The 27,090-nt window shown below is 38.7% G+C and overlaps 1 protein-coding gene across 1 annotated transcript in view; it reads right to left on the reverse strand.

The window, feature by feature from the left end:
* Positions 1 to 26,408, reverse strand: part of pibf1 (progesterone immunomodulatory binding factor 1) — a 30,289-nt gene extending 3,881 nt beyond the window's left edge. The window contains exons 1-17 of the mRNA XM_015385183.1: positions 25,888 to 26,408; positions 25,038 to 25,138; positions 24,175 to 24,373; positions 23,944 to 24,063; positions 23,480 to 23,613; positions 23,081 to 23,189; positions 21,803 to 21,922; positions 21,638 to 21,699; positions 21,358 to 21,483; positions 21,020 to 21,118; positions 16,531 to 16,696; positions 13,510 to 13,660; positions 13,079 to 13,169; positions 12,616 to 12,718; positions 8,540 to 8,670; positions 7,533 to 7,617; positions 832 to 1,011 (exon numbers count right to left, since the gene is read on the reverse strand). Coding sequence (XP_015240669.1) covers positions 832 to 1,011; positions 7,533 to 7,617; positions 8,540 to 8,670; positions 12,616 to 12,718; positions 13,079 to 13,169; positions 13,510 to 13,660; positions 16,531 to 16,696; positions 21,020 to 21,118; positions 21,358 to 21,483; positions 21,638 to 21,699; positions 21,803 to 21,922; positions 23,081 to 23,189; positions 23,480 to 23,613; positions 23,944 to 24,063; positions 24,175 to 24,373; positions 25,038 to 25,138; positions 25,888 to 26,169 — 2,259 coding nt within the window. The 5' untranslated portion in view covers positions 26,170 to 26,408. The remainder of the gene's footprint in view (positions 1 to 831; positions 1,012 to 7,532; positions 7,618 to 8,539; positions 8,671 to 12,615; positions 12,719 to 13,078; positions 13,170 to 13,509; positions 13,661 to 16,530; positions 16,697 to 21,019; positions 21,119 to 21,357; positions 21,484 to 21,637; positions 21,700 to 21,802; positions 21,923 to 23,080; positions 23,190 to 23,479; positions 23,614 to 23,943; positions 24,064 to 24,174; positions 24,374 to 25,037; positions 25,139 to 25,887) is intronic.
* Between the last annotated feature and the right edge of the window lie 682 nt (positions 26,409 to 27,090).

Here is a 27,090-nt window from a genome sequence, read left to right on the forward strand (position 1 = left end):
GACCTCCATTATTTGAATGTCAGCAGACAGCAAGAAGCCTCCCAGATCTCCAGATGCATTTGAGATATCAAAAAAGTACTCCAGAGTTTTGTTCAGCATGGGGGTGAGTAGAAAATGAAGGCTAATCATGTTTTGGGTGTACTATTCCTTTAAGACTTTTTATTTTTCAGTGCTACCATAGTTCAAGCCTGCATCCACATGGAGACCATAATAACTTTATGGAAAAATAACCTGAATATTGAGAGATCTTGATCCATACCTAATATTTGAGAAAAAGACCAATCAGTTGGAGCACCTGAACAGGTCCATGGAAGGTTTGCATTATTTTTTTGTTGTACACAATTGAACTACTTGGATATTGCATTTTCTTACCTTCTGAGAGATTTGTTTGATTTTTAATATAATAAAAAAAACTGTTTTATGGGAAATATTTAAAATTTCAAGAACTATTTTTTACCCTCAAACACTGCTTTTTTTTTGCTATTCTCCCAAATCTCCATCAAAGTCTTCATGGAAAATGTAACTTTGATCTATTCACTGTAAACGTTGAACAAAAAACCCTATCTTTTAGTGTTTGATCAGTCAATCAGCGATCAGGGTTTTTTTATGAAATATTAGTCATTTGTGATTGCTTGCTGTCTGTTGGGTCAAGCTCTAGATGGAACATGTTCAGAAGTACGTCTTTGCTCAGGTGGATTTGAATGAAGAGCTCCAATGAAACTAAGCGTCAGAGAAGCGATTCATTATGTTATGTTAAAGTTGAGTGTTCTTTTGTCAAACATAGCCGGTAAAAATGGTGTGACTCATTAAAAGGGTGTAACCCACACTTACAAAAACAGTCGGTTTGGGCTTGTTTGATGATTCTTCCTCGTCAGTTCTGCTGACGCGTTTGGACTGCTGCCCTGCTGTTCTAGAGGTCCTCGTAGCACTGTTACCAGTTTCAAACAGGTCAAGACCCTTTCCCTTTCTGGACTGCATGCTGATCAGGGTCTGCTTCATCATTGCCAACTCCTGGATGATCACAGATATCATTAAAACATTGATGAGGATGTAGCACTTGAACGATAAACAGAAAAACGGAGGAACTGAGTTGAAACAGGACGGTTCTTAGAATCCATATCAGAAATGAGTCTTCACTTATCATGTTTGCTTTAGGAAAAATTCCTGTTGTCAGGAATTTAAAAACACACAAAAATGAGCTCAATGATGTGTGGAGGGTCTACAGTGCAAGACAGAGGGGGGTAATTTCAGGGTTCTATTTATCACATCTGAGGACATAAGCCTCGGCATGTTGCACGCATTCACTAACACACACACACACACACACACACTTCCTGGTGGCTTCCCAAACAGCCGAGCTGAGGAACAGCTGTCTATGAGTGTGCACATACTTCAGAAAGCAAACGGCTGGCTTGGGGATACGCTCCAACATATACAAACACACACAGTATTGCAACACTATAACAACCCACACAGGGTGATAACAAAATAATTAGTCAAGCTTATCAATTAGCTGATAGAAAAGAAATGTGATAATATCTAACTAATTGGTCAATTATTAATATTTTCTCACGTAAATCGTTTTTCATGAGAAATCCTTCTTGTTCACAAGAAAAAAAAAGGTTTTGTTATCTCTGTATAAATACATTACTGCAGCAACTTTAAAATTACTACTTTGTGTTTTGATTGAACCACAGTTTGGGACAGAAGTTTCCATATGTCCACCATCAACATGAACTTTGAATTCATATAAATCTTTTTGATTATGCAATTTAAACCAATAATTTTCCAGGGTTAAATGATAACAGAAGACACGTCTGGAAGGAGATCTGTTCATACTCTTTTTATTTGAAAGTTAATCTGGCACAGAACAGCTAATATAGAGCCGATCAAACTTTAGCCTGCTTTGTCTGTTCTAATAGTACATTGTCTGGGATTATTGTCCCATTTCAGCTCCTCCAGGTTTACAGCTTGATGCCTCCCTCACTGTGCGAGATGGCCAGTTGGTTTGCTGTTTTTAAAGTTTTAAAGGCCTCCTAATATTTCTTCCAAACCTTCTTGTTCTTGTGCCGAAATTTTCCAACTTTGTTTCACTTTAACATAAAAATTTTCACCAGAAAACATTTCATTTCCTTATGGATTCCACAGAAAATATCATTTAAGCCTGTAGGCGTAAATTCGGGATTACACATTGTAGGTATTCTTTCAGATTATGGTAATGTATAACAGTGACAGCCCATAATGTAAAACAGTGACACTGCTGTTCCATTTTATAAAACTATAGACTTGATCCTGCTCCTGGTTATTCATATGATCTAATTGATCGACCCAGTTAAGTGATCCAACAGGACAATAACCATAACATACATCTAAATGGTCAATCATTTTAAGTCTGTGGAGAGAACATAGTTTAGCTTAAGGTAGCTTTTAAGGTGACAGAAATTAAACCTTTACTTAAGAAACCATCTCTTGGCCCAGATGACTTGGTCAATTATAGACTTATATCCAATCTTCATTTCTTATCTAGTAGTAATAGTAGTAAAGAGAGAAAATAGTAGTAAACTACTATTTGCACCAATATCGACCATTTGAAGAGTTTCAATCAGGTTTTAGAGCTCACCATAGCACTGAAACAGCTCTAGAGAAACTCACTAATGATATTCTCATGGCCTCAGATAATAGACTTGTATCTGAACTTCTCCTTTTAGATCTCAGTGCAGCATTTGATACAGTTGATCATAATATAAACACTAGAATTCTTTAAATCTTATTTATCTGACTGATTTCAGTTTGTTCATGTTAACAATAAATCTTCCTCATGCTCCAGGGTTAGCTGTGGAGTACCACAGGGATCAGTGTAAGGGACACTTTTTAGTATAAATAAACCTCCCAATTGGCAGAATTATTGGTTAGCATAAGATTCCTTTCCACTGTTATGCTGATGATACTCAGCTTTATCTGTATATAAATCCAGATGAAACTAACCCATTACTTAGATGAAAGGCATGTCTTGAAGACATAAAAACCTAGATGACACTTAACTTTCTGTTACAGTCACTGACCTCTAGGGGCTCTCTTCATGAGAGAGCTCTCTCTTTGTGTTTCAGGTCTACGTGACTCACACAGGTGCAATGTGTTGGAGCTCATCAGCCACCCCATAAAGAGCTTCATACGAGAGATGTCAGGCCCCTTTCTTTCTCTTATTCCCTGGGCCTTGATCTGAAGTGATCTTTTCTGTGGGCTGGCCGTTCATGGGGACTTAAATTGGTTTGCAATGAGCATATTGTTAATGTGTGATTCATATTGAATAATTGTCTAACTAAAGTGTTTTCTGTTCACAGTGGAAGCTGGTAGGGGTTCTCTGCCATTTTTGTTTAACTGTTTTCTCCTTGTTTTTATGGTAAGTCAGCGAGTTCAGGTTTTGTACTTTCTTTTCACTTCTCCTTTAGAAAGTGTTTGATTTTATAATTAAAAAGGGGGTGTTTTGTTTGTTGTTTTAGCCTTGGAGACCCTGAGGCTTGAAGCTTCCCTGTGTTTGCTGTCTTCTGTAATTGAACTCCTGCTAATTGTAAAATAAATTATATTTTGCCACTGACATCATCTGTTTAGGTTACTGACTTCTGTGTTACACCCACTACCAGAATTTACCCTTAGTGGTCTTGAGGAAGGTTGCAACACATTCTGCTCCTTAACCAGACAAAACAGGAGTTATAGTCTTTGGAGCAGTCCTCGAAAAAGAAGCTGATTAGTCAGTCACTTCATTTGGATGGGACTAAATTGATCTCCAACAATAAGGTAAAAAATCCTTGTTTTAATTGTTGATTAAGACCTGTCATTTTAATGAAAATTAAAAAGGATATCTGCCCTATCCCAGCTTCTCTTCATTGGCTTCCAGTTTTAGGATTCAAAATCCTCCTGTTCACTTATAAAGCCTTAAATAACCACGCTCTGTCTTACAACAGAGATCTGATTGTTCCAAACAGAGCATTTCACTCTCAATTTGCAGGTTTACTAGTGGTTCCTAGAATGTAGAATGGGAAGCGGTAATCGGGCTCCTCTCTTCTGGAACAAACTACCAGTTTTGATCCGTAAGGCAGACACCCTGTCTACTTTTAAGGCAAGGCTTAAAACTTTCCTTTTTGATAAAGCTTAAAGGTCAAGTAGCTCAGGTTTTCCTAAGCTATCTCTATAGTTAGGAGGATATAGGCTAAGACTGCTGGAGGACATAGGGACCCCTTTTCATCATTCTATCCCTACTCTCCCATTCTGCAGTATTCGTTAGCTCAATCTCTAACGCTATGCTCTCCCTGCTTTTCCTCATCATAGTAGCTTCATCTGATCTGATCCTGTTTGGCTGTGGTAACATCCCAGAGATAAGTATCAGCTGTGTTTCTGCCATTAACATCTTTGTCTATAGCTGTTGAAGACTAGCCTGTTTTTCAGTCTAGACCTGTTTATCTTACTATAGTCCCATTAACATTACCCTTTTGAAACCATGCCAAGAACGGTATGAGCACAGTTACTGAGATAACTGTTGAGTGAAAATAGAATGCAACTGAACTGGACCATGCCAGATACAACCGAACTATGCTAAATCTAGTACAAGTTCAACAGTAGAGCTTGGCATGGTTCAGTTGTGGCTCGGTTCTCTGATAACAAAGAGTGCATGAGCAGACCATGTCATCTCCTATTTTTCCAGCTTTCCGGTTTTCCGGCGTGTCTGGCTTCACAATTCACAGATCTCTTCAACTGTTCACAACACAACCTGATGTGTTGTGAACAGTTGAAACCTGATGCAACCTGGGATGATGCAGAGACCGAGGCTCTCATTGAAATTTGGGCAGAGGACGCTATCCAGGCACAAGTTCCTTAATGCTATGGGCACCGGGATTTTTTTTTGGGTGTAATTTTTAGACTTAGACAACTTTTGTAATTTTGTATACACAGTGTATACAAATCGAAATTTCGATTAGTACAGCTTTTCACACAGTAAATGAACTTTTCCATTCCATAAAGTGCAGCAGTGATCAGATGTTAACAGTTTGGGAGAAAAACATGGTGCAAAAAACGCGTTGATATGGAAGTTAGGAGCATTAAATATATATGGTGCAATTTTGCAGTGTTTTGATTTGGGGTTATCAGTGTGATGCAGAGTTTGTGACATGATTTAGAGTTTTTTCGGCAGTCTGATGGCGGTGGGGAAGAAGCTGTTGCAGAATCTGCTGGGTTACATAAAATGCTGCAAAGCTTCTTCCCAGAGGGCACCAGGGAGAACAGTCCATGGTGGGGGTCGAGGGGTCATGATGATGTTACGGGCTCGGGACACGCAGCGCTGGGATGAAATGTGTTTTATGGAGGGAAGAGGAGCCCTGATGATCCTCTCTGCCATCCTCAATACTCTTCTCACTTTCTTCCAGTCTGAGGGACTGCAGCCTTCACACCACACAGTGAGAATGCTGGTCAGAATGCTCTCTGTGATGCTTCTGCAGAAGGTCATGAGGATGGGTGGGGGCTTGGGAGCTGTAGAATCGTGGACTGCCGATAGGATGCGAGGAGCTGTGCTAGCGTGATGTGTAAATGGTCGTAAGAACCAAGCTTGGCACTGTTAACTGATCCAAGTTCGGTCCGAACTCAGCAGGGATCGGTTACAGAGGGGTAGTGTAAATGGGGCATATGACTAACAAAATGGGCTCTCTTCAATCCTCTGACTTGGGAGCTGGCTCGGAGCTCTTCTGCCTGGCTGTGTGTTTCCAGGACGGGGCCACCTGTGGAGCTGGTTGAGAGTTACCGTTTGTATCTCTGCTTCTTTTTGTATGTCTGCTTTTGTCTCATTGAACCCATCTGCAGATGACCGCTCGGAGTCTGGTTCTGCTGGAGAGTTCTTCCTGTTAAAAGGGAGTTATCCTCTGTACTGTCGCTACAAGCATGGTCGGTGTGAGGGATTGCTGAAGAGTCAATGAGTCGATGCAATCGGGTGGTTTTACTTAGAAAACTTTGAACCAACTGACTGTATGATCTGATTGAATAGTCTCTGTAAAGTGCCTTGAGATAACATGTGTTGTGAATTGGCACTATATAAATAAACTGAATTTAATTGTGTCAGTGGATCAATACCAATTTTAAAAAAGGGGACACTTTCATGGAAATTAATATTTTAGTTATGTTTAAGTGAGATAACATAAATCATACCTGACATTTAAATTAATACTTAATAACAGCTGAAGGCTTTAAAAGTTATACATAGCAGAAAGGTACAGAAAAAAAAACAAAACAAACAACAATCGGTAGAGCGTGTGGTCAAAATGCCTTAGTGCTCCACTCTGGACCTGTGTATTTCTGACCTAAAAATATGATTTTTGAAGTTAAACACTCATTCCCCTGTTTACGAAACATCAGCAAAAACAGGGCTCCAATTCTAAAATAGCTGAACACTCCCCTAAGGTTGCTGACGGGGTGCAGCGTAGCACGGAAGACAACCCAGCTGGAAACAAGGCAACATAACAACTTCCAGCCAGAAAAAACATCAAGTAGGACAATTTTAGACATCATACCAAAATATTTTTTGGGAGACAGTCTGGAAGTGACTAAAAGAATGTTAATACTGTCTGGACACACATGGGGGGGGGGATGCATCCATGAGCCACAACAACAGGAGGACTCAGAATGGTAGAGAGCTGCTTCTGGCAAAATTGGTCATTATGTAGGGAAGAAGTGAATGTTTTACTGATAGTTTAGTGGAGAAAGTAATTTCTACGTATCAGGAAATTCATATCTTTTTCATTGACTGATGTATGCTAATGTAAACAAACAGTAGGGATTCTCCCCAAGCAGTGGTGGAGAACCCTGCAAATCTATCAGGAATGTTTTTAGAATGACAGTTGCTCATTGTTTTTAATAACAGGACTGGTTAAAGAAATAGTGATCAAAATCTAGTGGATTACATAGCTGTTAGTCAAACCACAACACTGTCGTCATCGCTGTGTTCTGCTTTTATGTGTCAACTCGCTCCTCAATCCATTCCTGTTCAACATTTTTTCTGATGACAATAGGGGGCTTTGTTTATGTGTGTTGAGCATGCTAGGAGCACATTTGTCCCCCAGAATCCACACTTGACGTAGAGGGATGCTGTATGTGGGACAGATACGGATCTATTCATTTGTATTCGTTCTTCATTGCTCATATAAGACTCAGCAACACAAGATGTTAGTGTTCAAAACAAAACAGAAATGGAAGCAAACAAAATAACATATGCTCCGTGGAAGCTTGGAACAGATCAATACCCTGTAGATATAATTTTAATACCGTAATTCTCAGTTTTTTTATTTGTGTTGGGGATTGCCGTTTTTAACCCAAAAAATGTTTTTGACTAATCTTTGTCCAAACTCATCAAAGTTTTGGAGGTGTGTCTATTTCCCTTGCTCCTAATTATCTAAATCAGTTTTCGGTGATAGTAAAAAGATGCAAGTACATCTAAAACAATAAAGAAAAATAACGCGGCCTGACATGTTAAATAGTCATTCCACTCCCTCTACCTCTCTATTGTTGAGAAGTCGCTCCAGGTCAGCTGCCATGTCGTTCTTCACTTGTTGGAGAGCATTTCGCTCCTTCCTCAACGAACTGCAGTCAGAAAAACAGGAATAGATTAGATTATATCAAAATAAAGCTATGCTAATAGGAAGGTATTTCTAGAACTCTGTAGCACAGGATCTTGTGAAGCTGAGGGATCTTAATTACTTTATAGTCCAAACACCTCTTGTAAAGAGATTGCCTCTGTAGCAGATATTTGTACTCATGACTAAACTATATTACTATAATATAAGTTGCCTTCAAGTCATACAGAAAAATACTTAACATGTTAATCAAAGCATATAGAAATTCAATATAATTTTCCTCTATTTTAGCCAGAAGTAAAAACACATTTAAGAACATAATTTGTTTGCTTCATCAGCAGCCAATTTTCAAAATACAATTCACTAAAATTACAACCAATATGACATGCACTGTTGACATGTTCCATCTAAGGCTGTAAAACAAGCTAGAACATGTGGTGGTGTGCTTTAAATGCAAATCAACACAAAGCCTGATCTCCATTCACTGAGGAATCTGAAGGGACAAAAAGGATTTAAATGTGCGTTATCAGAGAGACCAGAACATGAAAAGATAATCTCCTGAGAGTTAAGTCTCTGTTTGCAACAGATAGTCCTGCAAAGCCACAGGGAGACTTCAGTATCCCTGACAGATGCAAGGAGGCTAGAGAAGCTTGACAGCATTTAAAAAAGAATTTCCCCCTCCTTCCCCTGCTTGCCCCAGGTGAGCGCTCACTGCTAGTGTGCAGCAAGAGAAAACCTGCAGTCTGTCAGCTTGCATATTTGTCAAGCCAAAATACAGTGGCAACGAGCAGAAATATAGGCTGGAGCCAGGCAGGTGTATTCATTCTGATGTGAGATAATAAGGAAACAGGAAGGTTGCAGTGGGTAAAGAACAGTTTATTAAAAAAGAATGCCGGAGAATGAATGGGGAACAATACGCTGTATTTTACCTGACTTCTTCCTCAAGGGATGAGAGGCGTTCCTTCAGTGCGCTAAGCTGTGCATCCCTTTCCCTCACAGTCTGGATTAGAAAGCTGTAAGGCTGCTGGGTCTGCTGCAACAGCTGGTTGGCTGCAGACAGCTAAGGTTCAAAACACAAATGACAAAACTGGTATTTTATTTAGCACCCAAAATAAAGAATAAAGCTGTAGTTCATAAGCGTTAAATTAAAATAATTCATACATGTTTTAATATATCTGATGCTGTTCTATGATGTAAAGATAAAATTATTTCACTGTAGTCCCTCACCTGGCCTCTACGTCTAGACAAATCAGAGACGCGCACCTACAGCTTTCATCAAAAGCTTTGTCAATCAAACATTATGCAAAGCAGGGTGAGAGAAAGTGAGATACAAAAAAGGATCAAATATAAAAATACCTCAACTGCATTTTTTCCCCTGAATTTTAGACGATGTTAATGCCTTTCTACAAAACTTTCTGCGAGTGCAAAAAACTTTAAAGTTTCTCTTAAACAAGTAAAAACATTTTTAAAAACTATTCAAACAAATATTGCGTGCATGGATGTGTGTTAAGGAGGGGCGACTTTCAGCTCCTTCAGGAGGAGAGTGGAAGCTAAAGCTGTGATTTAAAAATCTCTTCAACATGTACAGATTATAGCTCTGAAAGAACCTTTGATAACAAATAATAAAAAAGAAATGATTTTTGATATACACAAACATACGTTTCTTTTGGAGACTTTAGGTGAGAGCAACAGAAATCATTGCATATTTTCAAAGAGGAAGAAGAAAGAAAATTTTCTTATCTTATTTAAAGAGTCCTCACCTGGATATCTGACTTAATCAATGTTAAAATGTGTGTGTTGGGCTTCAATTTAAACCTGTCAGGAATTCCCTATAGAGAAGGTGGCTTGGTATTCAACAATTGGGCTCTTTGTTCAAACTAGGAAAGCCCACAAGAGTACACAAAAATTAAAAGACGATTTTATGTAAAACACTAGGTATGGTTCCTATAAACTTGCAGTTATGAGGTTTGCTTTAATATATAAAGATTTTTCTTTATTAAATCCCCTCGAATTAAATCCAGTGTAATTCTAAGAATCAATTTTCCCCCAATCAGTTAATTAACTAAATAATTAAACTTTATTTATAAATTCCTACTGTTGTCCACAAAAGAAAAGAAATAAAAACTTTAAACAGGCTATATAAATTGAACACTTACATTAAAACGAATAAAACAGGAACAATTAAACATTAAATGAAAACTATTTTTATAATTATCCTGTGTATCCTATAGCGACAGAAACCTATTTCCTTCCAAAGGCATAACACAGTTGTGTTTTTCCCTCAAGACATATCACTCAGCCATTATCATGCTTAAAAATCAACAGATAAAGTCACAGTGTTACACATTAAGCCACTTTTATTGCCAGGTAGTAGTGAGCAGAAGAAGGTGCGAGAGTCTGAACAATAGTGAGTTAGTCAGGGCATCTGTGTGGGTGGTTAACAGGGTAACACCCTGCCTCTCGACAGCAAAAGGAAATGCCATTTTTCACTCTTTTCTTTAACACTTGATGAATCACGAGGTATTCCAGACGAGTACCAGTCAATCTTAGGTGACAGCTGAAAGCCCAGGCTATTTAGATTCAGATCTGCCTGGCCGCTCAACTCCAACCTGCACAAGCGCCTCTTAGATTAGAGTGAAAGGGCAAGCACACCACAGCTCACGGTTTCAACCTTCAATGGATGCTTCAGACATCGATGCATGTGTGGCAGCCATGTGACCGTGCAAAGTCTGTCGATCAAATCAAAAATTCAAGTCTTATTGTTGCATGCATATGTAAGCAGACGGCATGCCAAAGCAAACAAAAGCTCTATGACTGTTGTAAAGAGTTGGATGAGAAGTGAAGAGCAACACTGTCATGGTTTTTGACATTTGCCATCCACTGTGTCAACAGAAGTGACAGATACCAGTATGCTCCTCTCATATAAACTCTTATCATTTCTTAAACTTGTCTTTCCAATGGATTCATTATGAGGTCAGAATAAGAGAAGACTCACTAATAAGTCTTAAGGTGAGTGATTTTGAATAGTGCGAAGTGGAAGTTATGAATGTGAGAGCAGTCAGTATGCAACATGTTTTTTCTCTGGTTTTCACTTTAAACAAAGCAAAACAAACAACATCTGTGGTTCAATTGTAGTTCCGAATAAGGGATAACTGCCAAGAGTTCCTCTGAAGATCCAGGTTGGCTCAGTTGTTTCTCTTAAATTATATAACGCCACACAAACACAACAATCTTATAATTGCAGGTTGATAGCTGAATTAAAATATGCAACTTAGGTGGAAGTCTCTCAAATACTTGGCACCTTTAGCCTGACAGTTTTCCCGCAAACTTTAAACAGCCTTCAGCCTTAAATAGGCGGGTTAACCCGCCCAGTGGTCTTCCTCACATTTCAAGCACCCAAACATCCTACATATATACAGTATCAACGCGTGAGTGGAGCAGCAGCCGGTTTCTGCCCAAATCTGCTGCCTAATAAATCCTCTGTAGACATGGGAGATTGCTACACAGTAGGGCTGATCGATTTTACCAAAAATTGCATTTTATTTGACTGATATTACAGTTGCTGTTTCATTATGATTTCCCTTTGCTCAGAGTATCATTGTTTTCATGACCTTAAAAAGCTCCATTGTCACAGGACTTTACTGTTACTGTTTTGTAGGAAATGCCTTTCTTCTACTCGCATGCATGGATCAGCCCTCAAGCTGCATCGCTCTCTTTTCTTCTGCTTTACTACGCATAAATGTAATGTAACCAAAACAACCGATTGCCTCAACCATTTAAAAAACTGCACTTTGTTAAATTGTGATAATATTGCAAATGCAATTAATTGCCCTACTAGTACATATTTTACTGACAAGAAGGGAATCCTGACCGTTACGTATGTAGTTAAAGCAGCAAATGCAATAAATGTGACATATTCCCCATACACTGCTATTTCAAAACTTATATTTCTTTATATCAACAATAAAAAAAGTTGCATACAAACAAATGAACATAAAGCTGAGCATTAGGATTTCTCACTTGAGAATCAGCATTCTGATTTAAACCTTAATGACCAGAAATTTAAATAAATACTGGTTCATAAATGGCTCAATAAATCTGTCTTCACTTTCAGCATTTTATTCCATCCAAACATTCAGAGAGTGAAAAACAAAACAAAAACTTCCCGTTTTACAAGCCAGACCAGCAGGATAATCGGTGTAGCTCAGACTTCCCTGTATGAACTGCAGAACTGATCTGTGATCATGGAGGCATTCCAAATGTCAACTCAACCTTGAATATTTTAAAATAAAAACTCTCCTTTTAGACACTTTTAGCAGTGCTCTTAAAAAAACTGCGATAGACTAAGATTCTTTTCTATTTTCAAAACCAAAACAAAACTCTGATGTTCCTTGGCTGTTCAATGCACCAGTGCGATTAAAACACTGCACTTCTATGGAAGACGAAAATTGTACTTTCAGGATCAATGGGAAATTATGAAGGTAGTCCGAGGAAATCTAAAGATGCAAGGAGTTGTTTTAAATAAAACAATGTTTTCCAGGACAAGTCCAGACATGTCTGTAGTTTATTAAGACTACAAAAGAAAGAGAGGATACCTTAAAGGCAGAATGGAATAAAAAAAGGTTTCAAATATTCAACCTCTTTTAGAAAGTTTGAGAATTCAGCGAATGATCGAAAAATATAATTGGATTGGGACGAACTACTGTGCAGCGCTGTGACATAATTGCTTTATAAATGCGGCCATCAGGGAGCGCTAGACCAACGACTTCCAGGTCTAGTTATTAATATTGACTATACAACACACAATCCTGCTAATAATAAATAAATAATCTCAGTCAAATAAAAGCTGTGAAGCAACCAGAGGTAAAATGGAGTTGTGTCAGAAAAGCATGTATGTACTTGACTTTACTTAATGAAAAACAAAAACATATTAGATCTTTTCCAATAAAGAAGGTCCCCAGGCAGGGACACACGCTGCATACAGAGCGTCTCTGTGAGTGAGTACCTCCTGAGACATCTGTCCTGTCTGGGACTGGTGTCTGTCCAGATCCCTCCTCAGTGATGTGTTCTGTCTCTCAAGCTGCAGCACCCTGCGGGCCAGATGAACACTGCACAATAGAAGAACCCACACAAGCACAGTTAGCAGAGTTAAACAACTCTAACAAGATTGCACTTATCTTTATCAGCATGTTAACGAATATCAGAGATTCAGGAATTTGAAAAAATATCAAAGTGGAAAACAAACACTGAACGTGTTTAATAATGTCGGTTAATCCAAATACAGCAGCTTGTGACATTGCTAGTGTTACAGGTATTGAATGAACAGCAGACAAAGGGAAGGTGATTATAATCTGATTTAAATAATTCAGGTTTTGATCTAACAATTCCAATCTTTTTTTTCATGTGATGCAGATAAAGACCTTTGATTTAATAAGATAACATGACATGCTGCATGTCTGGTGCTTTACCTTTGCTTTAGTCTTCTTTTAGCCGTCGTTGGAACGTTTGCACCGTATCCATATGAGAAGAGAATTCTCTCTGCCTCTTCCTCATTCTCAACTGGTAAAATGTTGAAATACAATTACACAGTATATAAACTCTCAGTATGGTCATAACAAAAGTTTCAGGAATTGGACTGGCCATATTCAAGAATACTTTCCTACTTAGATAAAAGAATTCATGGAGGTGATCTTTTTTCCTCGTGCCCCAAATATTCACCATTCCTGCTGCCAAATTTCCATTTTATGAACCCACTTTTTTTTTAATATATATATATATATATATATATATATATATATATATATATATATATATATATATATATATATATACATATATACACAAGATTATTCAAGAATTTTTATGCAGCTCCTCAGCAACAGCTGAGAGGTGGTCTTACTTTCAGCCGCCTGCATGGTAACCTGGTCCAACTCCTGCTCCATCTTTTCATATGTCTCAAGTCGTGATGCCTGCTCTGCATTCTGGGCCTGAAGCTCAGCCACCCGCTTCTCAGAGGAGGCTTGGAGAGTGTAAAACTCCTGAGTGAGAAGCTGGAGGGGAAAAGACCATAAGAGAGGAATGACACAGAGAGCCAAAAAAGGTTTCTGGCATGCCAGTTTTGAAAAATGGCATAGGCCGGTTGGAAACTTGTATATGCCGGTTGCTAACCAGCATATGCCAGTTAGAAACTGGTTTATGCCAGTTGGAAACTGGTGTCTGCCATTTGCTAACCAGCTTATGCCAGTTGGAAACTAGTTTGTGCCAGTTGGAAACTGGTTTGTGCCAGTTGGAAACTGGTTTGTGTCAGTTCCTAACATGCTTATGCCAGTTTGAAAATGATTTATGCCAGTTGGAAACTGGTGTCTGCCAGTTGCTAACCAGCTTATGCCAGTTGGAAACTGGTTTGTGCCAGTTGGAAACTGGTTTGTGTCAGTTCCTAACATGAATATGCCAGTTGGAAATTGGTGTCTGCCAGTTGGAAATTGGTGTCTGCCAGTTGCTAACCAGCATATGCCAGTTGGAAACTGGTTTATGCCAATTGGAAACTGGTTTCTACAAGATGCTAACCAGCATATGCCAGTTTGAAACTGGTTTATACCAGTTGGAAACTGGTTTGTGCCAGCTTCTAACATGCTTATGCCAGTTGGAAAATAGTTTGTGCTATTTGCTAACCGGCTTATACTAGTTATAACCTGGTTTATGCCAGTTGCAAACCGGCATATGCCATTTGGAAACTGCTTGGTGCCAGTTGGAAACTGGTTTATGCCAGTTGCTAACCGGCATATGCCAGCTGCTAACCGGCATATGCCAGCTGCTAACCGGCTTATGCCAGCTGCTAACCGGCTTATGCCAGTTGGAACCTGTTTTATGCCAACTGCTTACGGCATATGCCATTTCGAAACCGTTTTGTGCCAGTTTCCAACCTGTCATTTAAATCCGATAACAAAGAGGTTTCTAGAATTTCATTCTTTCATCTGCGGAATATTGCAAAAATTAGAAATATCCTGTCCAGGGGTAATGCTGAGAAACTAGTCCATGCATTTGCTACTTCAAGGCTGGACTACTGTAATTCTTTACTATCAAGAAGTCAACAAACTGTAATTAAAAGCCTTCAGCTGATCCAAAATGCTGCAGCCAGGGTTATGATGAAAATTAAAAGAGAGATCATATCTCTCCTATCCTGGCTTCTCTTCATTGGTTTCCTAGTGGTTCCTAGAATTTCTAAAAGTAGAATGGGAGGCAGATCTTTTAGTTAGCAGGCTCCTCTCCTGTGGAACCAAGTACCAGTTTTGGTCCATGAGGCAGATACCCTGTCTACTTTTAAGACTAGGCTTAAAACTTTCCTTTTTGATAAAGTTTATAGTTAGAGTGGCTCAGGTTATCCTGAGCTATCGCTATAGTTATGCTGCTATAGGCCTTAGACTTCTGAAGGACACAGGGACCCCTTTTTCATCATTTTGCCTCATTCTATCTTTATTCTCCTACTCTGCAGAATCTGTTAGTTCAATCTCTAACGTTCTACTCTCTCTGCTTTTTCTCATAGTAACTTGACCTCGTCTGTTCCTGTTTGACTGTGACAACATCCTAGAGAGAAATATCAGCTATGCTGCTTCCATCAACACCTTTGCTTATTGATGTTGGAGATTGGTCTGTTTTTCAGTGTAGTTTCTCTGGCTGTGACTAACTGGATGTGCTCTCTTTCATCCTCTGACATGGGAGTAGGCTCAGAGCTCGTCCACCTGGCTGTCTGTTTCGTGGACGTGGCAACCTTTTAAAGTTGCCTTTTGTATCTCCGCTTTTAACAGGTTTCTTCCTGTTAAAAGGTAGTTTTACCTCTCTACTGTCGCTACATGCATGCTTAGTGTGCAGGATTGCCTTTAAGTCAATGAGTTGATGCACTGAACTGGTTTTTCTTAGATAGAAAACGTTTAATCAATTTGACTATATGATCTGATGAAGTACCTTGTGTTATGAATTGGCACTACATAAATAAACAGAATTAATTGATCTGATGCCACATGCATATATAGAGCAGGGGTGGTAATAACCTATTGTTTGCAACCAGTGATGAAGAAGAAGTGTAAACACATATGCCGGTTAGCAACTGGCAAAAAACAGTTTTCCACTGGCATTTACCAGTTACCAACCAGCATTTACCAGTTACCAACTGGCTTATGCCAGTTACCAACTGGGTTATAGAAACCCAACAGACAACCAGTAACAGTACCTGGCTATGAACATTCTCTGGCATTTTTATAAATAGCTACCAAAACACAAACAGTTAATCTACCTTCAATTTGAGCTCACACTCATATAATAAAGGTATAATAAATATGGCCTATTTAATCAATAAGCCAGCTGCAATCAGTGTTGATACATTTGGACTAAATTGGGAGTGTGATCTTTGATTTAACAAGAAAACGCCATCTGTGGCTTCAGTGTAATACTTTTACATTTAGAATATAGTTTTCATACAACATGTCACAATATCATTGTGGAAAAAGAGCACTAATTCCAAATACAGCATTGTCGTAACATAAAATGCTTGTGCATTGGAGTAGTTGGATGTTGAAATATTATTGAACCTTAAAAGCTACAGCTCAGGTGCTTTTGAACTGTTTTAGAGGCAGAACTAGTTGCTCAGAAGAAAATCTAGAGAAAAAAAATATCTTAAGGCCCAAAGTTCGGGTATAAAAAAATCTAATATATTCTTGCAGTTTTAGTGAAGCATTAGTGGGTGTAATTTCTGTCCAAATTTGTGACTAGAAACCATAAGTGAGCAAATTTGCACATCTAAAAATAGATTTTAACAATTTTAAAATTTGGTGTGAAAAGTGCAATTCATCAATGGTGTAATGATTCTTCAGACGCTTCTTGATGCTTTGTGGTTAAATGAGATCATGCAAGCGTCTAGGACTACCTCCAGCTTCTTCTGCTGTTTCTCACACTCCACCTGGCACTGAGCCAGCGCCTTCGCCGTCTCTTCCTTGAGTAAAAGAGCTCGCTCTGCTTCGAAGGAGTGCAGCTTGGCCTGACTGGACAGCTCTGCTACTCGGCTGTCGGTGCCCAGCTGAAGCTGACGAAACCTGCAGAATAAGAAGCAAACACAGGTAGTCACACGCCTGGATAAATGACGGAGAGCACGTGGACTGAAAACCTGAGATCCCAGGCTTTTCAGCACACAGATTATGGTGATTCTTTGAAACAAAAACACTTTAGGGTTGGAGCATTTCACACAAAAGACAACCTCAGCTTTAAGCTCTGGTTGAGCAGGCATATCTAGTGATTAAATCCGTGAAGATGCAGGTCACGTGTCAAACAATCTTACATCATAATGTTTGGATATTGGCAAAAAATAGACTGATTGGTATGCCTTAAGCTATATTCAGTTCATGAGAAGCGGTGTAGTGACATTTAGGTTTGGCAGTTAAAAAATTATATCTGATAAGCTTGCAGATAAGCCAAGCAGTGAATCATCTCCCAGGACTGCTTAAAGCATTTTATAATCTTTTGATCTTCAGCGATTCTCCCTGGAATTTACAAGATGCTTTCTATTTAGCATTTTATTAAAAAGAAAAGAAAATAGAGTGGGTGCACATATGCTCCCTTGTACATTTCAACCTTTGATGTTACAGGTTATCAAACTAAACTTTACATCTGTTCGGCCGATGAACGTCATCTCAGCTCATGCATGGTACAAAAACTCAATATGGATAGGGGCATTTATTTTTTTCTCAAGATTTTGGTTTTTCTTCTAAATAAACCTTCTTTTTGAATTTACTCAGGATTTCATTGTCTGATATCCATATTCGATGTTTGAAGAAAAAAACAAAATAAACCTTTTTTATTGCTCTGTATCTTTAAAATAACCTGCTGATAGAAGTGGTTCGTTATTCGTGTATAAACAGACATTTCCTGTTCTAAATAACTTTTTTAATTATCCTTAATTAAAATTATGATTGTTATTTTATTAATACAAAATATCATCTGCCTTATCTGAGACATCAAACAGAAAGAAATTTCCTTTAATAACAGAAACATTTGTCTTCAGTAAGTTAAAAAAGCTCCTCAAGCTGTGCCCAAGCACGCACACACACGCTCTATCAAGCCACGGAGGTTGGTTGGATAATATTAATAACTCGATTACAGCTGACCTGATGAGATTTCATCACCCATGGAGCGCAGGCCTTAGCTGTGCTCTCACACCGACAGACATGATTGAAATTTTATGCCTTTTTTTATAAATGGCAGCTGCCATGGCTGAGCAAAGAAGCTAAGCTCACAAAATGAAGGAAAATAAAATGATTTTATATATATGGAACATATTTTCAAAGATGAAACATCGTTTTGCTTTCCAACCACTGATAATGTGCAGGTTTGCTTCAAAAGGGAAAGTTAAAACTAAATAAAAACTTAGGAATTTTTTTTCCTTTAAGGTGATAAATGACTATTGTTAGTAAACTATAGACATACAGCATAGAGATTTGAGCTTGTATTCAGTGTCTGAACCACTGGACGCCTTTTCAAGCTGGTCCTCCTCATTCTTTGCCCTAAAATAGGGGCATGCGTAGGGTTAGGGGTTAAGGGCTTGAGGCTAGCATCTGTCATTGCTGGCATGCGATGCGACGCAGAGAAAGAATGTGATCGCAGCAGAGAGAGTGCAAGGGAGAGTGGAGTTTGTGTGTCTGAGTGCATGGAAACACCAGCAGCTGGTGGTTTGGATTTAGACAAATGACTGGTATGCTGTAGTAACCCAGGGCAGGGACACTGCTACCGCTGCTGCTGCTGCTGCTGCTGCTGCTGTGTGTGCATATCTAGACTGCCTTTCCAAAAGCATCCATAACACTAAGACTTCTTTTATCACATTACAACTACAAATATTTTGCTTCTTAATGGGTATTTAGGAGACAGACCAATACAGAGTATTATGGAGAATTCAAAGGGAAAAAATTGGTCTTTTTCTTTTCTTTAGAGTGTTTTTTGTAAATAAAAACCAAAAAAGAAAATATCTGTCTTTGCTTGATTTTCTGGTGGTTTTGTCTCAGCGTTCAGATTTTTTCATGTTCAAATAGCAAAGTTTCAGACGGACTGAAGAGAGCATCTATGACTTTTCCATGTAAAGGCACCGTATGCACCTAACAAATCAAAACAAAATTAAATCAAGAGCACCAGATAGCAAGAGAATCCGGAAGAGAAAGTTATACCTGCTTCAATGAAAAATAACACGGAAAGCTTACAATACTTCAGTGAGTGGGTGTGTTTGGATGAAGTCCCATGGTATCTGTTTATAATCTGGGTCTGAAACTTGAAAAAAAACAAAAAAACATCAGGCCATCAACCAGACGGGCCTTCAGAGGTTATACTGACGTGCAAACTGCTGCCTGCAGCAGTGATAGACACTAATTACTAGGAAAAGAATTAAAGAGCAACATCTACTCCTCTGTTCTTGCAGCAAGTCGCAGGAAACTTTGACTACTTTGACTTTCCAGTGACCTCTTGGTCTCTCAGTCCTTGTGAAGAGTCCAAATGATCTTTTAGGAAGACCCGGAAAACCGCAGCCACATCTGCACCGCCACGCCCACGACACTCTGCAGTGACGGTCTCCAGCCGACTCGTACTCGACCCTTTAGGAGCTCTAAGAATATGGAATCTGAGCTGAGTATGAAAGAAAGGCTTAAGGCATCAACCTAACAGCGATCAGTGATTAAGAATAATGGGGTGGACAGCTCTAAAGTGATCAAGTCACTTGACCTCACCCTAAGTCTATATAAAAGAAAACACCAGCTCAGTCATTTTTTATTAAAAAAGCCAGAATCCAGAAGTTATTGAACAGGACTTCCCCTCTTCCTGGTTGTTCCTCTAACTGACAGTTTCTACTCTCAGGATGTGGATTTATTTCATCACGCTTCCTTTACAGCAGAACAAATCCAAAGCTGTTTGTAACAGACACCTAATCTTAAACAAGTTCTTCGCGTTTCTACAGAAAATGAGCCCAGAGCCTGGAAAACTGGTTTGAGTAGAGAAAAAAGTTCTTGCTAAAGTAACTTAATTCTTTACTATCACAGGTTTTGCAGCTATATCGTGTCACCTCCCTGCTTTTTAATACAGACATACCACTATTATGGGTCTTTATACAGGAAGCTTCAAAGCAGTGGCTATTGAAATATATTTTTTTATTTCTTTGGTATAACTTGTTTCCCAGGATGAACAAGCAAAAGGGCTGAGAGGGATAACGTGACAAGAATGTTTTGATTTTAATCCCTGAAGCAAAGAACAATAGGCACGCTTCAGGAGCAGGTAGATTTCTTTCTTTGAGGATTATTGAGGTTGGTAAAATGTCGTTTAATAAAATTGTCCCAACAGGACAGTTTGCTAACCTGCATCCTGTAGTTGTGGATCTGATAAAGAAAGCCCAAATCCATACACAAAATAAATGGGAAAAAAAGTGCTACATTAAAAATTCACATATAAATCAACGTGTTTATTAAAGCTAAATCTAATTAAAGCTGACTGCTGTCTTTTACTGTTGAAGTAACACTTGAGATTAGAGAAGGATGAATCAGTGTGGAAAACATGAGATCATGAATTATTGTACGTGCAACTGCCCTAAGAAATAATACTTGATAGAGGAAGATAAACTGGACAGAGCGGGTTATGATGATCAGACTGACCTCAGTGGGAGATAGACAGCTGTGAAACGGATCCCCTCAGATTTCCACACGTCTTTTTTCCAGTAAACCGTGTCTCATCCATACAGACACTCTTAGAGAGGTGACGACTCAGACTGAAAGTAGTTGTTTGGAGGGGTAAGCATGGTTGATCACTAAAGAGGTCAACGTTTTACCCCAATTCCCATCAGCTATTGCTCACAAATAGCCATTAAAACCATTTCTTTGGCCACTTTTTAATTATTATTAATCATTACTGTGTTTTGAGTGTTTATTCCGGAAAAACATACATTTCTCTTTAATGGGTCTGGATTATAAATGATGCCTTACGTTCATCGGAAGCGGGTAGATATTGACCGATTATCAACATTTAAAACTTGATTTTCATTGGTGATGAGCTGAACCCTATAGCTTAGTGGAAATAAGGACTATTTACTCTTCAGGCCAATTTACTGGAGTTATGAGACTGATTGATCTGTTCAAAAGTTGAAAATGTAAAGTAGCACAACTCCTGATGAACAAACTACTTTTTGAAAAGCTGACAAGTCGAGCTGACTCTTAGACTGTATCATGGCTTTAAATACACAGAAAAACCTGAAATAGCAGCAGAGTCAGATGCCACTTCAAGTGAAAAAACAGTGGATACACCATGTTGTACCTCAACAGCTGTCCTACATACCTTACATTTAAAGTACCTGCATACATGTCTCATGTCTGTGACTGACGGCTGATAAAACTCACTGCTCCAGCAGTTGGTCGTATCTTGACTGAGAGTCTCTTTCAGCGGCGACAGCTCTGTCTTTTTCTAGGACTGCATTGTCTCTGGCCTCACGCAAATTCCTAAACCCAGGAACAAACACACAGTTTAAATAATCGCTCAGTTCAAGCCATCTATGTGATCTCTGATTTTATATATCAGGAAAAAAGGTGAATGACCAGATGGTTAACAGATCAGCCAGTTTTCATTCATGGAGTAAAAGCAGAGCTGTCACTATTATTAACAACTATTCCAATTAGTTGATCTGAATAATAAACAGAGTCAGACATTTCATCATGTCCAAATAACAGCAGACTGGTACCTGTTCTCTCTCTCATACATCTCTCGGGAGGTTCTCTGAAGGTTCTCGATCTCCTGACTTGTTTTCAGCCGGATATTCTCCAACTCATCTCTGAGCTTGTTCTCATACTCTGACTTATAGTAGTCTCTGTGGTGGAGAATTAAAGTTGATTATGTAAAGACTGTTCTTTTTACCTAATGCTTAATTAATAATTGGTTAAACATGATAAAAATATCTTTTAAAACCAGACAAATCAAGGGGAATGTGCTTTGTTTAACTGATGGGAAGATGAGAGTCTGACCTGGATGCTACATATTTTTCATACGTATTCTCTCTGGCTTTCTTTGCATCCTCTAGTTGTACCTAGAGAGCAAAAACAGGAAGTAAGAGCGCATCATGTGACCTCATCCTGCTCCTGAACGCCATCCAAAATACAGATAGGCCTTCTGGCTGGTGGACCACAGACCTGTAGTCTATCTAGACGATCTTCTTGATGAGCGCAGCGGACACTGAGCTCCATGTTCTGCCTGTGCAGGTATTCCTTGTCCTTCTCCAGGAGAGTCACTGACTGCTGCAAGGTCGCCACCTGGTGGGCAATATAAACAGATTTAACAGTGAAAGTGTATTGAAATATAACATAACTAGCGAAAAGTTGACGTGATTCTCAGATTAAATTATACTTCTTTTCTGCATCATTAGCAGGTCTGTTACTTTGTTCTGTGGTTGATCTGCACACTCAACCCCAAAACATCTTCCTCTCTGGGAAAGGAGGTCTCCATTCTGAGCAATATGATTGCTGACAACCTTACAAAGCCATGACAACATCCTTTGGGCTTTTCCTAGTTGTTAACTTCCTTGGCTAATCTTAGAAAATGTAAGCTTCAGACTTTAATGTAAATAATGAAATATTCTTTAACAAAACAAAATCAAAAGTAACAAAAATCAGCAAATTTCTGTCTGATTCTGGCTTTAAGTAACATAAATCAGTCGATTTACATCTAAATCTGGTTTTAAGTAATGGAAACAAGATGATTTTTGTCTGATTCTGGCTTTAAGTAACATAAATAAGAGGATTTCTGACTGATTCTGGTTTTAACTACCGGAAATAAAATGATTTCCATCTGATTCTGGTTTTAAATAACGGAAATCAGTGGATTTATGTCTGATTGTGGCTTTAAGTAAAGAAGTAGCCATTAAAAACTTCCCCACTTTCCTTATATTATTCCTTATTTCCTATAATTCCTTTTTTAACATCAATCCTTGTACTAAAGTATTCTTTCTGTCATGATTTCTGGACATTAAGATCCAAAGAGAATATTTATCTGCTGGTCAGACCCTTTAACTCAGTGAAAGGGTGGAGTCAGAGTAAAAAAAATATGCACGCCCATGAGAAGGAGGGGTCCCTCCAGTGGCTGGAAGTTGGAGGGGATTTTTCTGGGAGCTGCAGGGAAGTGGGCTGTCATTCAGCTGACATTTGACTGGGAAGGGACATTTTGAATGGCTGCTACTGTAACAGAAATCAGTAGATTTCTGTCTGATTCTGGCTTTAAGTAACAGAAATCAGCCAATTTCTGTCTGATTCTGGTCTACTTGAAGCCAGAATTTGTGAATCTCTCTGTGATCGTCAGCCATTAAATTCAGGTCTATATCTCAATCTCATTGTGATGCTAACGATCAAATATTTTCAACTTTATCTAAAACAGCAGCTTATCAGTGAGTGAAAAGCAGGCTCTGTGTATAGCACCTCACTGCTGAGTGTCTCCCTCTCTCTGGTTATTGCAGCGTGAGACAAGTCCACCGCCTCAAACCTCCTCTTTAACTCCTTCAGCTCTGATTCTAATTCATCACGTTCTCTGTGGAGTTAAGCAGAAGACAGAACATACAGTTGAACGTGCAAAACTAATGAAGGTTTAAAAAAAACAGGTAACATGAAATCGATTAAAAACTACTTTAAGTGATCAAATTAATAAAAGGCATGTCTGAAACATACATATCCTTACATGGCAAGAGGACTCAAACACATCTAAAAGGAATATTCTGTTTGAACAGCTCACAATAAAATTGATTAATAAAAAGATTAAAGTTGTTATTCCTTTTTTTTTACTACTTTACTGTAACGTTGCCATAAGACAAAAAAACCCACCTCCTGATGTTTGGGTAGTTGTCTCTGCGATAGTCGCCCTCTTGGATATGCTGCTTGGTATCAGCCAGCTCTAAGGTCAGCCTCTGGCTCCTCAGCTCCAGCTCTGCGCGCAGCCGCCTCTCTTCCTCATAGCTCTGATCATCAGTAGATGTGGTGCAAAAAACACAAATGTTTAAAACGTTAGTGAAAAGAAATAAAAGTCTGTAAGCATCTGCATATTCAAAATAGGAAAAAAAACAGCAAAAAATCCAAAAGTGAGCCAACACAGATTGACTCAAAATGTCCAGAACAATGGTTGCTAGCTGTAATAAAAGTTTTTATTTTCCTACATTGTTTTTTCTTCTTTTAATTCTTGGTTTTTGAGCCTGTGTGGTTAAACCTGACCGCATGGCCCTGCCCCGATGGTGCCTCTGCTGGATGTTACGCATTGAAGATTTTAAAAGATCAGGAAATGACACTCATACCTCCATCAAAAGCTTCATCTTGTTCCGCTGTACGTCCAGCTCCTCAGTCAGATAGCCCTTCTGTTCACTCAGCTGAGTCAGCTGAGCACGGAGAGGAGTTACAGCCTCATAGAAACGCATCTAGAACCATGACAAAGAGCTTCTTCACCATCTTCTTCATCAGACACTTTTACCTTCTGAATGGTTTGCAGTGGGGTTCAGTTATGCAGAGGAAACCAAAGGTGTGCTTACAGCTACATATTCCTGGATGCTTAGTTTGTCGTCAGGAGTGCTGCAGAGCTCCTGGTAGCGCTCCTGGGTTATGTCCAGATCGCGCAGGGAGCGGCGCAGCTCTCCTGCCTTCTCGCACAGCTGCCGGTTAGTCTCCTCCAGCTGCTGCTGCCTGAGCAGGATGGTCTCCATCTCCTGCTTACGCAGAGCCTGCTGTTTCCTGACCAGGACAGTCTCTATTAGTGCATTCTACATTGGGGTTTAGCTAATGGATGATTCTTGCTAATGGCTTTGTGTGCAGCATGCAGAAGAAAAATACCATAAAAACAAAAAAGGCACTGAAGAAAATTGTGCTACATATATTTTGACCATTTATGGATAATTAAAAAAGAATTTTACTGAGAGCAGAAACAACACAAAAGCTTCAACTCTTCTTTTTTTAAGGTCTACATGATCTCAGTTTGACCTCTGGAAAGTACCGTGATTTTTAATGTATCACACTGGGAATCTGGTGCATAACAGGTTTGATATTGACAAAAATAAAGATATAAAAAGCAATAGTAGTGCATTCGTTCACTTGGATCTGATTGTTTATGCAGGACGATGTGCAATGGTCTTTTTTTTAACACTTACAGTATCCTGCATGAAGACCAGAATTCTATATTTTGGTTTTTAGAAATGCATTTATTAGATTATTATTTGGAAAACGATTTAACCATTTATCATTTTTGTCCCTTTCATTTTAACTCTATTGGTTTATTACATAAAGATCCCAAGTTACATAAAAGTCTGAGGCTGTAATGTGATAAAGGTTAAAGGCGTTTTAGCTAGCAAAGAAGCTTTTTATAGTAACAGAAGATATTCCTAAAGAGAAATGGATTTACCTGTTCTCCTCTTGTGCAAGCTTAAGCTGGCTGTCAAGTTTAAGAGAGAGGACCTGCTTTTGATGCAAGGCGTCGTTCAGTTTTTCCTCGAGTTCCTCAACCTGAAACAACATCATTCTTATCATGCACACATCAATAGAAAACATTTGAGAATTGAATGCAGAGAAAAAAAATAATAATACTGGAGATGTTGATAGCAGATGTCAATAATACGTTTGTTTATAACTTGTAATGGTTGCTGTTGAATATTCTATCTTGATAAGCATTAAAACATTAAAAGCCCTGATTGTTTCATCCCCAATTAAGGGACAACTTGTCATAAAAAAGGGGGCGTTACATTAAAACTAGGGCTGCAAATAATCGATTAATATGTAGATTATGTATACTTCAATTCATTAATTATCGGAAAGCGAAAAGTTTCCTTTAAGAAGACTTTTCTCAAAATTAAACCAGATGAAACTAAAAGTTTTCATTCAATAATCGATTAATCTCGACTGATCCGATTAATTGCTTCAACCCTAATTAACACCAATTATATTACAGCAATAAATAATTTTATTATTTTTACACTGATAGAAAACACATTAGGTTGCATTTGTAATTCTTAAATTGTATTTTTAGCATATCTGGCTAATTTTATCATTTGAATTACTCTTTTTTAGTAGGTTAACGTGCATGTTTTTAAATATGTTGTTAGGTAAAGCATATTGTTCTGCATGGCTAAAAATGGGTAATATATAAAGAATGTGATCAGATGTGTTTTTATGAGGGCAGGTGTTTATAACAGAGCTACAAAACAAATCTGATCACGACCTGAAGCCCTCCTAGTTCTACTCCACCTCTCTGCTACCTTTGCCATGTGGTCCGCCTTCATGTTGTCTATGATCAGGTTCTTTTGGGAAAGCTCTATTTTCAGCAGCTGAACGTTGTGCAGCAGCTCCTTCCTCTCGATCAGCTGGCGCGTGACCTTCTGGGAGCCGTTGCGTTGCTCGTCGGACGAAGACACATCCTCGGTGGTCGGTACTGTTGTCTCCAGGCTGATGTCCTCAGACTCCAGGTCCAACGAGCTGGAGATGTTAGCTGTTGTTGGCTTCAGCTGCTGCTTCTTGGGAGCCATTTCTTTGTTTCTCATGCACTTAGGGGCATTAGTACTGATACTATTATATTGTCATAATTAATTATTCAGCTTTACTCTGAAACACAGACCCCAAGCCTAACGCTGTAATGTTGTTAAGCACATTTTAAATTAAAAACTAATTTCTATCTTTATAAACAAATGTGAAATAAGGCTAAAGTCCCCCCCAAAAAAACACAACAACAGACAGTAAAGTGTTTAGTTTCAAGGGTCCCGCTCCGAGCTGTCTGCTTACCGCCAGCTGTTCTATGATTGTTTCAACTGTTAGCCACAGCGCCCTCTGTCGTAAAGACGGTGAATAGCAGACAACGTGCATAGATTTCTAGAGGTTGACACCTAGGAAACTACGTGTCAAGCCATCGGCCATATTGTGAGTGGCATTTTTTTTGTTTCTGGCACTGGATTTCTAACCTGACAACAGCCAGATGCATGTCTCGCTCCGCCCAGCTCCACTCACATACTCATATGTGAGTGGAGCTGGGCGGAGCGAGACATGCATCTGGCTGTTGTCAGGTTACTGGATTTCAGCATTGATCTCTATTTGATAAATAGAGATAGATATCAGTGGGTTTCAGTGGCTGCGTACCAATGAGAATCAACTAATTTCAATTCATTGCGTGATATCTGCAAATAGTTTCCCAGCTCAAGACAAAACACTTAAAATGTAAATCTCAATTCCATTCTGATGCTGATTCATATACAATTAGATTTAAAATGAATTCTTAATTTCAATACATTTACTTTTTCTTTAACTTTAATTACAGATAGATAGATAGATAGATAGATAGATAGATAGATAGATAGATAGATAGATAGATAGATAGATAGATAGATAGATAGATACTTTTTTACATAAAGAAGAACTACACAAAAAAGTCTATATGTCATTTTTTTTTTTCAGTTAGCACTTCTTGTGTG

This window comes from Cyprinodon variegatus, unplaced genomic scaffold, assembly GCF_000732505.1.
Source record: "Cyprinodon variegatus isolate N-32 unplaced genomic scaffold, C_variegatus-1.0 Scaffold333, whole genome shotgun sequence".
Lineage (NCBI taxonomy): Eukaryota > Metazoa > Chordata > Actinopteri > Cyprinodontiformes > Cyprinodontidae > Cyprinodon > Cyprinodon variegatus.